We start from the raw sequence: 11,062 nt of genomic DNA, 5'->3' as shown, positions 1-11,062 counted from the left end.
GGATAATCTCTCCGACTCATTTCCCATTTTCCTTCCCGTCGAACTTTGGGCTGGAATAATTTGGCGCAGAAAAGTTTCCTGAAACAAAACCAATGGATTTTATCCCATTTTACCCCACAGTAATATAATTTCTTTACACAAGCAGAAAACAATACATATCATCCCATCCGTATAAAGCACATGATATTCCACCCACACACCTGTTATCATCAGTTTGTTCAACCAACATATTAACGACTTGTTTGATATCTACGAACACATCATCGTCAACGTGTATTGCGTATTTAATGTTCGGGCAAAAGTACGTGATCCACTTCAGTTGGCCTGTGGTGTAGAAAGTTAAGATTACCATTGTGGGCGAATGTCACCTTGGGCAAGACGGCAATTGCTCCAACCCTGTGGTCACTAATGGGTTGTCCAAATTATCAGCCGTACAGAAAACAATCACCCACAAAATTTCATTCCTGGTAACTTGTAAGCGAACACGAGGTGTATGAAACAGAACACCCGTGTTATAATGTTTGTCGTTGCCCAGCTACACCAGGATAAACAGGTCACATTCATACGAACCAACCTTGAGTTTTCAGAGTCAGATTTTTGTACGTTTCATTAAAATCTTCCATCACAACATCATGGTGTTCGTTGAACTCCATTTCCAACTTGTTGTTCCTCCTGTCGTTACCTGTGAATGGATGACATCATCATGTATGACATCATCACAAAATAACACTGGAAAGTATCCAGTACAAAAAATGGTTCTGATACTTTTTTTTTTCAACACTCTTATTACAACGAGACTCACTATGCAAGAATAAATAAGTTACATATGTTCTTTTGACATCACACACGAGATGAATCACACCAACTCACCCACAAAGAACACGTAGACAATATTCTTCCCCGAAACTTGATTGACAGTCGCCCAAGTTTTCCGGATCAAGTCACGACGTTCAAACTCCCAAGATGCGCTCGCTACTGCCACCAACAGGAAGATATCCGGAGACGTCGTGTTCGCTACGCACCTTGTGTGTGGGTTGTGTAACCATCTGTGTGGGGGGAGGGGGTTATAAGGGCTGTTGAAAAAACTGGAGCCATGGCAAAAAGGTTGGTATGCCTGCCTATAACCCAGACGTAACAGGTTTAAGGCTTGTCGCTGCACAATTATGGATGTATGTGTCCTTTGGGAAGATAATATTAACTTTATTTGTTTTAAAGATACTTAATGGTTGCTTAAACCCTGACAAACAAACACCAGGTCGCAAGCAGGCAAGAGGTGTATGAAACAGAACACCTGTGTTATAACTACTGTCGATTTCTCATACACATGAGGATGAAGTAAGTTACATCCATTCACAGTCAATCCTACTTACTTGTAATTATGAACAGATTTTCCAAAATTATTTTTAAAGAATCGCATAGGAATAACAGAATCCTCGCTCTTTACATTGGGATACACCCTGTGTGTTGGTAAAGGGAATATTCCATCGATTGTTATGTGTTTTGTTGGTGTTTCGTTGATTGTGTAGTTAGTAGGTCTGAAATAAACTAAGTTTAAGCAATAGATCTTTTAGCCACATACGTGGTAACTCGTAAGCGGGCACAAGGTGTATGAAACAGAACACCCGTGTTATAACGACTGTCGTTGCCCCGCCATGCGAGGATAAATAAGTTACATACGTGGTAACTCAAAAGCGGGCACAAGGTGTATGAAACAGAACACCCGTGTTATAACGACTGTCCTGCCATGTGAGGATAAATAAGTTACATACGTGGTAACTTGTAACCGGGCACGAGGTGTATGAAACAGAACACCCGTGTTATAACGACTCTCGCTGGCCCGCCATGCGAGGATAAATAAGTTACATTTATTTAATAAACGTTTAATTTATATTAATCTAAGAACAGTTAAAGAATATCAATAACAACTGAACAGATATAAAATTATTATTATAGTCATAAAGTACCTGTTTCGTCTTTTATGTGACGACGCTACACACCAAACGATTAAAATTAAAAGAAAACATGAAAAATAAAAAACAAAACGTTTTAATTTCATTTTCGTGCATAAAGAATTCCCCTGTTTCGATACAAACAAATATTACAATCATAGAAACACAACAAATATTCGACACAAAACATACCTTTTGATTCATGCGGCGTAATGTTTATTTTGTGTCGGCTACCATTGTGTACTAGCCTACTATGAATGTAAACTGAAAGCGTGTTTACATTGCGCGCTGTATAAGATTTGTAACCAGAGGATACGGAGGTTCGAGGCTCGGCGCTGCTACCATTGTAAGCGTATGTGTCATTGACTAGGAAAACCTAAAAATTGCTCCAACCCAGTGGTCATGAATTGGTTTTCAAACTGTCAGACATACAGAAACATTATGTATGGAATACCCAACCATTAAAAGAAATGTTTCTTAATAAACAGAAAAACTGTTACTATATTAACATATGTTAACATTTTTGACAACCAATTTTTATCAAATATTGGAAGCTTATCAACTTATAGTTTTACTAAAACATCCCTCCTTCATTATTCATATGTATTAATCGCAAGTGCACGCATAAACATCATACACGATACCATGATGAAGCATAAAAATTTCATCATTTTCGTGTTAATATAAATTACGTCTTGACAAAAATATCAGCCAGTGCTGGCTGGTAGAATAAATTAAACATTACACCAGCAGCGAACGTAAATCATAACAGTGTGGAACAATTAATTTGTTGACTGGTTTTTCCACGATTTTAAAACAAAGCTTGCGCTAAAACTATTGGAAACTTTTCACATGCAATACAACATGGGGAGATTCATCATAATGACAATTATTATGTGTTGGGGAAACAACAATTCCTATCTTTGTTTCTATGGACCAGGATTGCACAATCACTGTACATGGTAAAGGCACATTGGAGCAAGACTTGTTGTTTGAAGAATAATCTGAATGATTGTTTATACAACCGTACCACTTGGTTTGGAACCTTCACTTAGTGGGGACTGGATGCTCTGGAAGGAATATAAAGGTTATCACAAATGTGAGTAAAGCAGTAGTTACTATATTGGGTGTTGGTATGTATGTATGGTGTAGCCATATTTATAGGTAGTAACACATCTGATGCTGCGGGTGTTTGTATATTATTTGTCCAAGACTTTGGTGCAGTTGTTATTCTGGCATGTGTATGTGGAAGAAAGGCTATAATGACAACTTGTACGGGAGGATGGCACACTGATTAGCATAGCTGCAGCCCAATGCTGCTACCATTGTGGGCGTATATGTCTTTGGGAAATGCATACGTAACACCAGAAACTATAAAAAGCCCAACCGAGCACTCACATTTGGTCGTTTCCACAGTTGTATGAACCCGTCCTGACACGTGGTTACCACGCTGTCCCACATGAAGTCTATGCAAGTTATTTGGCCTTGGGAGATTTTCTTACAAACCAAAGGTTCTAATATCGCAGTGTCGGCCATTTTCGGGCACCGTGGCGTACCGAATACAATTGTCTGAAATAACGTTGAAATTAATTAAAAAACACAAAAAGTAAAAACAATCCTTTTTTTGCATAAATTTTAACTTGTGTTATTTTGGTGGCAGCGACAAGCCTTGAACGTGAACCCATAAATAACTCTAAGTGAACAAGAAATAATGTAGAACCCATAAATACCTCTAAGTGAACAAGAAATAATGTAGAACAATAGTTGGCACAAACAGAAGTCATGCAAACCAACAAAAAACAACAACACCAATGCATTACCTTGGTTGGCTGATGTTTCCTGTGCTGGAACCCATATTTTTGTGGCCCCTGGTTGCTTGGGCTCGAGGAGGATTTGAACCCGAAGTGTGGGAGGCTGAGGTTCCGCTTATGTTCCTTGTTTGCTTTCTTACGGTCGTGCGGACCCAGTGTTAAAAACTTTCCGCTTGTTATTTGTTGTTCCGAGTCATGTTTTAGAGAGCGCTTGATCTTGGCTGAGTTTATCGAGTGTGGGGTGCTGTTGGACCGCGATGACGTCGTCACTTCTTTGGGTAAATAGTTCTCGTGTTGGGTGCTTCCCCCGTTATGCCCCACTCCATACGCCCCGTTAATTTCCGGTAAGTTGGTTAAACTTTCAGTTAACGGTTCGCTGTTTGCGTGGAACGAATCGCTCGATGGCGTTAAAGAGTTTTCCCCGCAATCCACGGTTTTGTTAAAAAAACACAAAGTTGTTTCATCTAACTCCCAAATACACAACTGGGAATCCTGGCCAACGGAGCCAAACCTGTAGCACACGGCTGGCGCCCCGCTGTCCAACCCGATGCTTAACCTTGAAAACTTTGATATATTACTGTACGTGCGCATCCGTTTAACCGCGCTGATAGGGACTGATACGTCCCCGTTTAAACGTTCATGATGTTTCTCCACTTTCCCCTCCACACCGCCGGGGGAATTATTATTCACCGAGTCCGACTTCTTAACGTCCGGAAACACCTCACTAAGGCTCGGTATCCCGTAGAAACTTTTCATGTCGGCATCGGAAGGTATGGAACAACAGAAGGGGTCAAACGAGACGTCATTCACCCACGATTTATGACCTCTACCGCGCGCAATGACATTCTTCTCACAGAACGACCACACCGAAATAAGATCGTCCTCTCCACCTATATAACAATGTAAGGTTTTAAACAGTGGTAACAACATACTATGCTTTAGGACTTTTAGCACCAAGGTTTTATGGTGGAATGTTGGGGGTTGTAAAAATAAATTGAACGTTGGACCACTATAAGTGTAACTGCATTTTAACAAAGTCGCCCCATATTCACAAACATTACGCACCTGTTACCACGTATCTACCATCAGGGCTCCAACAACAAGAGAGCAAACCACCAAAGTAACTTTTCATGCAACCAAGTAGGTCGTATGTGTTTATATCAAGGATTCGTAAGTAGCCGTTCTGGAAATAGAAATGATCGAAATTTAAAGAAACAAACTCGACATAAACACTACCTTAAGATTGTCACCTCAATATAAACAATATAAAAATAATGATTCCTTTTAACAAAACCAAATATACATGATGACATTTTATTGGAATTTATTCTACATTGGTAAGGTGGCCACAACCATATGATATGATGACATAGTAAAAAGGAATTAACAGAAAAATAACAGTTGCTGACACACAAAATATAAAACAAATAAAAAACTTTGGCTCTGCTTGTTTGTGGAGTCACTTACACCCAACAACAACAACAACAAGGTAAAAGTTGTATTAGGGTTAAACCAGGTGTAATACAACATGATGTCACCAGGCCTCTTTTTACCCCAGATACTCCTTATGTTGCTTATACACAATACCCACCTGGGTAACAATAGCAATAAACCTCCCACAAGGCGAGAAGCTGAAGTTGTGAACCCCTGACCCATCGGTCGTCATCGTCCATCTGCATAGCGGGTTACCCGTCCCCACCCCGTTACCGTTGGTGTTGGAAGTCGAACTCTTCACCTTGATGCTGTGGATCATATAGCCGTCGCCGACTTTGTCCGGCTGTCGAGGTTTACAACTTATATTAATATTTATCATTTTATTGCTTTTTTTGCAGAGACTGATGATGCCATTACAAAGATATATATGTTATAGCAAGTTACAACCCATGTTTATATTTATTACTTTCTTGCTTTTTTTTGCAGTTTTGGGTAAAAATTAGGGTGGGGTAAGATGGTACAGGCTTACATTCTCTTTTATCGTCCCATTTGGTGGAAAACAAAGAATAACTTCATGAGCACAAGATCAAAACCAGATTCACAATATTTATCATAATTTGTTAACGAACAAACATGTATGAGTCATATTAAAACGACTGTGGCAGATGTTGTGCCAAGATGAAACAGTCATTGTTTGGAGCGTCGTTATAGTTTCATGAGACAGTGCCTGATAATACGATGTACCACGTATGTTACTTTGTGGGTGAACTATTTGGGGATTTTTCATAATATTAGAAGCTTGAAAAATAAACCTTTAGCTTGCATTGCTACGTAGTTTGTACTTACATGTGAATGATATTGAGGCACTACATTGGGGCAAGGCTGTGAAACATCATACGTGTACATGAATCCACTTATATGTGCCGATAGTAACGTGTTCTCACTGTTGGGGAACCACCTTACACACGTTACTTTAGATTTCTCCACGCATCTCTAAACAAATATGAAGTAGCTTGTTATATTAAATCAATTAAAATACAAGCAATATAGTTGAACAAACATTACAGCCAATATATACGACATAATTGTCTTTATTTTCAAACATTTTGGTTTAAAACTAAAACCATAATCAGTAATGTGACAAGTTACTTAAATATTGGCATTGAAACTGACCAGAAATCAGTATTTTATGCAACTTATATATTTGATTAGAATTTAAAAAATCATTTTATATTCTTTACAAATGAACTGTTTTGAAGGTTGTTTATTGTTTGCAGAATAATTTGACAGAATAGCTTTATTTAAATTATTTATAGATTATATCTAAATCATAAATCATATTGAGGATATTAGTAAGAAACACTAAATAAAGCATGATGCATCAATGTACATTTTTAGAATTCTTAACAGAGTTTGAAATAGATTTTTTAAATGCAATTCAAACTTACATCTTCATTCATGATTTGAAGACTTTGCTTTGTCCCGACATCTATGATTTGAACTTGACCGGCAATAAACCCGACAGCGACCTTCACACTTTCGGCGTTCGCGCTTTTCTGGTTGATATCGTGGCAGGTCGGGGCGACACCTTTGTAAGTTCGTTTGTCGAGGAATTCCAACGGTTGGGAATGCTGGGGTAAAAAAATATATATACATGTAGTTATAATAAATTTTTTAAAGTTAAAAACGTGTTTATGCATAACTTATAATGGAGCTTGTTCAATATATTGAAGCAAAATATGATTATTCAACTTACATCTTTAATTGATTTGTACATGAAGTAGAACAACTCCCTTCCCACAGTGAGACAAACACAATCTTGATCTTCCTTACCGTCGTTAACTTTCACAAACGATGTTTTTACCGGAGTGGAGGTTGACGCTGGTCCCTGGAAGTTTGGGGTGGTTTATAATGCATGTCATATTAACCACATGCATATGTGTCATGGTGCATGAGGTGCTTAGCTAACTTTATGTAAAGGAGGTGAAGGAGTTGGTCACTCATTGGTCACTTATGAGAAACAAATTTAACTTATTGGTTCTACAGTTTACTGACAAATGTAGTGCAGAAGTTTCCGGGGTTGGCCTGTCTACTTGCCACCCCAGGTTTGGCGCCTATACTTCTGAAACAGGGGTGACATCATATGGTTTAGCACCCTCGGTTTAACAACTTTTTCTCCGCTGTTAGGTGTCTATGCAAACAAGCAGAGCCAAAGTATATTGCATTCACCACATTAATCAATGAGGTTCCCTATGTTTGACAACTATCAGTGTAACTGTATTTTGATAGGTTTTTATTTTTTAGATTTCTTCAGAAATAATATTAATATACAAAACATAAACAGCACAAACAGAACATATTGTGACAAAACAGTAATATTGCAGATAATGCGCATTGTGATATAATATATAGAAACTTAAACCCACCTGTGTGAATGGAACACGTTTGGGGTAGAAATACTCTGAGATCGGCATTTGTTTATAAACGCCCTCCCTTGTATTAAAATGAACTTTCACATTCCCGTCTCTTATTCCTCCTTCAGCTGACATTTTAATCCACGCAATGTTTTCCACATTAACAACATTGCAACATCATTTCAACTGTTTCAACGATATCCAGGCAAAGTAATTAAATATCTCTGCATGAAATTACATGTTAAGTATACTCAAAATTTGTAACTTGCTTTTAACTTTAGCAAAATGTTTAGTAAAAACATTACAACAACATAATTTTTACACAAAAACAAATGTTTCTGTCAAGTCTTCAGTTTATAAACGGAGCAACTTGCTCATCGGACATGGCTACCTTTTAAATGTTCTCCTCACAGAATACGTGACAACAGCCCAGTATACTGTTGTGTGTATTGTAATACATAAAACACCATACATACATTCCAGTAACTTGCGAAATCTGAACTGCTGACCCCAATAAATAAAATACGATCTCCTGTTTTGACTCTCTGTCGCTACTAGCGAGAATTCAGAGAAACACTGAAGCAAAAATTGATTAAAATATTTCGAAAATTGTTTTGCATAAAAGTTTGAAATAGTTTTAGCGATTGAATGTTTTTGTATAAACATTTTAAAATGTTTTAAACTGTGCAACTGGTCTACTATTGTTATAATACCGAATTTAAAATGTTTTATTTGATTATATTGTAATACTTTGCGTAATAAATTGTTTTTGACAATTGGTATTAAAAAGACAAAAATATTCATTCTGCCGATGAATTGCATATTAAAATTATCGGGGACGATTAATATTTATTTGTTAAACACTCTACCGCCCTCTAGAAATCAAGGAACCTGGTATTAGAATAGATGAGCGGAAGGTCGCTGTAGGGCTTGGTTCGTTTCGTTGTAGAAATTTGTTTATACGTGGTTCTATAACACCTGGTAGGCAAATTATCTTTAATTTGGGAAGGTTTATCTCACATTTAGCCTTAGGTAAGTCTATATTTTGCTTAGCTACCACAATTTCGACTGTAAACTTATATTGTACGAGCGCAAAAAAAATTGTTTCTCTTGAATTAACAACCGAAACCAGGATATAACGAATAACCACACATTGTGTTGCAGGTAGCTAGTGTTGGTATTTGTTTGACGATGGATAATCAAGGAAGGAGAGTGGTAGTGTGCGATAATGGGACTGGGGTAAGGTGGTTTATTATCATAACTTTATGTTCGTTTCTAATGAACATATGGATGTGTATATTTGGAAGAAGTATTATATATAATGTTTACTAATGAACATTGCTATTTTTTGAAACTACATTTTAAAAAGACTTTTTCAGCCCTAAAGATTTATTCATAATATAAATAGAATCAATGCCTTTGTAATGAATTACAATAAACATTAAACTCCCACATCTTACTTGCAGTTTGTAAAATGCGGGTTCGCTGGTTCAAACTTCCCTGCCCATATTTTCCCAGCGTTGGTTGGACGTCCAATCCTCAGGTCAACAGCAAAAGATGGAGAAGTCGAAATTAAGGTTCGTGATTTGTTATTATAGAACTGCTCGCTGTTATAATGCGCCAATACAAGTTTAGAATCGAACAGGAACTGTATAGATTGTCAAAGCTGCTCTTTAGGCCATGCTACACTGCTAGATGTACCAAGATTATACAGTTTTTCACATTGTGTATCATAAAGTTCCAGGACACGCATGCATAACAATGATATGCTGCTATACCTGCAATATTAGCCATTGTGTTTGCTTTATAATTTTTTAAGTTTTCATTCATGCATCATTCAACCATCACAATGGCCATTATTGTGTCATCACGACTTGTTTGTTCCAGGACCTGATGGTCGGTGACGAAGCGAGTCAACTACGATCGCAACTCGAGGTGAATTACCCGATCGAGAACGGGATTGTACGGAACTGGGAGGACATGGAGCATTTGTGGGATTATACGTTTGGACCAGAGAAGCTCAACATTGATCCGAGGTACGTTTGGTGTTGGCTATAGTTTGTTGTTTTATGTTGACAGAGGATAGCATAGATTTAGCTTTAGGGAGACCTGAGGCAAGTTTTGCATGTAAACAAACATAGTTTACCCTGCTGTTAGGTGTCTATACAAACAAGCAGAGCCAAAGTATATTGCATTCACCACATTAATCAATGAGCACGCATATTAGGTTTCTGCATTCCATTGCAGACGTTCACTAATGGAAATACAAAATCTAAAATGTACATTATAAAACATTGATGTAAATATCATACAACCAATATTAGCCGTGATGATTATAATTATTCTTGTTGCCACAGTAACTCTAAAGTTCTTCTAACCGAACCCCCAATGAACCCCGCCAAGAACAGAGAGAAAATTATCCAGGTAAGAACAAAACTTTTTCCTTCACAAATATAAAGATTTGTGATTGAGCAGTAACTTTACTTATACTTTGCAGAGAATGTTTGAGAAATATGGCTTCGACAGTTGTTACATCGCTGTGCAAGCCGTGCTAACTTTGTATGCACAAGGTGGGTATGTATAATGATATACCTTCAATGTAAATCATTTGTTTGGAGTTTATGGCAGTGTAAGACAGGGGACCTGCGATTTAAATGAAAGTTGCCCATTACCCAATCTAGATAATGTGTTTTATTTAAACTTAACGTGATGTTACCCATATTATTTTCCCCTTACCTCCCCAACCCCCACACACAGGTTTACTCACTGGCATAGTAGTCGACATTGGTGATGGCGTGTCCCATATTTGTCCTGTGTACGAGGGGTTTGCGCTTCCCCATCTAACAAGGAGGTTGGATGTTGCTGGGAGGGATATCACTCGATATCTTATTAAGGTAAATAGGGGATTATTTTGTAATGGTGAGGTATTGCACAGGGAACCTGCGAATGCACAAGAGGTAGTCCATTACCTTACGGAGATTAATGCAAAATAATATATTTATATACTTTGTTGATGGTATAATTAGGAAAATGAAACGAGTTATTTTATTTGTTAATTAAGATAAAGACATTATATATTGCTTTAACGCAACCTGTTTTAAGTGTTGCCTAATATGTTTTATCCTGGGTGTTGCGATAATGGGCCCGGGGTATCACACTGTAGGACCTCACCCATGCAGAATTGAATGTGTTGTCCTAACTAATAGTTGCATACAGACCACTAACCCTCCCCCCCCACAGTTAATGCTTCTCCGAGGTTACGTCTTCAACCAATCCGCCGACTTTGAAACCGTTCGAATGATGAAAGAAAAACTTTGTTATATCGCGTAAGTTTGACGAGTTTCTTAGAATTATCATGATTTATTAGACTTAAGTTTGGTTTAAATTAATCTTTCACCCACCATATCAACCATGTTCATATTTTGCCTACAATTTTGTTGTGATATTTAAAACG

At 37.6% G+C, this 11,062-nt stretch overlaps 2 protein-coding genes across 5 annotated transcripts in view; one reads left to right on the top strand and one right to left on the bottom strand.

Annotated features, from left to right (window-relative positions):
• Nucleotides 1-7,834, bottom strand: part of LOC100183134 (WD repeat-containing protein 20) — an 11,034-nt gene extending 3,200 nt beyond the window's left edge. For 2 of the 4 annotated variants that reach the window (XM_026836852.1, XM_018814177.2), the window contains exons 1-7: nucleotides 7,621-7,834; nucleotides 6,951-7,082; nucleotides 6,643-6,825; nucleotides 6,041-6,187; nucleotides 5,352-5,537; nucleotides 4,826-4,943; nucleotides 4,571-4,650 (exon numbers count right to left, since the gene is read on the bottom strand). In XM_026836852.1, coding sequence (XP_026692653.1) covers nucleotides 4,571-4,650; nucleotides 4,826-4,943; nucleotides 5,352-5,537; nucleotides 6,041-6,187; nucleotides 6,643-6,825; nucleotides 6,951-7,082; nucleotides 7,621-7,743 — 969 coding nt within the window. In that variant the 5' untranslated portion in view covers nucleotides 7,744-7,834. Of the gene's footprint in view, nucleotides 1-2,539; nucleotides 3,020-3,347; nucleotides 3,525-3,769; nucleotides 4,651-4,825; nucleotides 4,944-5,351; nucleotides 5,538-6,040; nucleotides 6,188-6,642; nucleotides 6,826-6,950; nucleotides 7,083-7,620 lie in introns of those variants that run through there. The other 2 variants (XM_026836851.1, XM_002122595.5) reach the window with 2 other exon arrangements.
• A 657-nt stretch (nucleotides 7,835-8,491) lies between these two features.
• Nucleotides 8,492-11,062, top strand: part of LOC100185499 (actin-related protein 2) — a gene marked incomplete in the record, with an annotated part of 3,126 nt that continues 555 nt past the window's right edge. The window contains 8 exon segments of the mRNA XM_002122457.5: nucleotides 8,492-8,640; nucleotides 8,773-8,847; nucleotides 9,075-9,185; nucleotides 9,496-9,644; nucleotides 9,966-10,032; nucleotides 10,106-10,178; nucleotides 10,366-10,502; nucleotides 10,849-10,934. Of these exon segments, the coding sequence (XP_002122493.2) occupies nucleotides 8,800-8,847; nucleotides 9,075-9,185; nucleotides 9,496-9,644; nucleotides 9,966-10,032; nucleotides 10,106-10,178; nucleotides 10,366-10,502; nucleotides 10,849-10,934 (671 nt within the window).

Source organism: Ciona intestinalis, chromosome 11 (genome assembly GCF_000224145.3).
Source record: "Ciona intestinalis chromosome 11, KH, whole genome shotgun sequence".
Classification (NCBI taxonomy): domain Eukaryota; kingdom Metazoa; phylum Chordata; class Ascidiacea; order Phlebobranchia; family Cionidae; genus Ciona; species Ciona intestinalis.
This window is presented reverse-complemented; position numbering and strand designations above follow the sequence as displayed.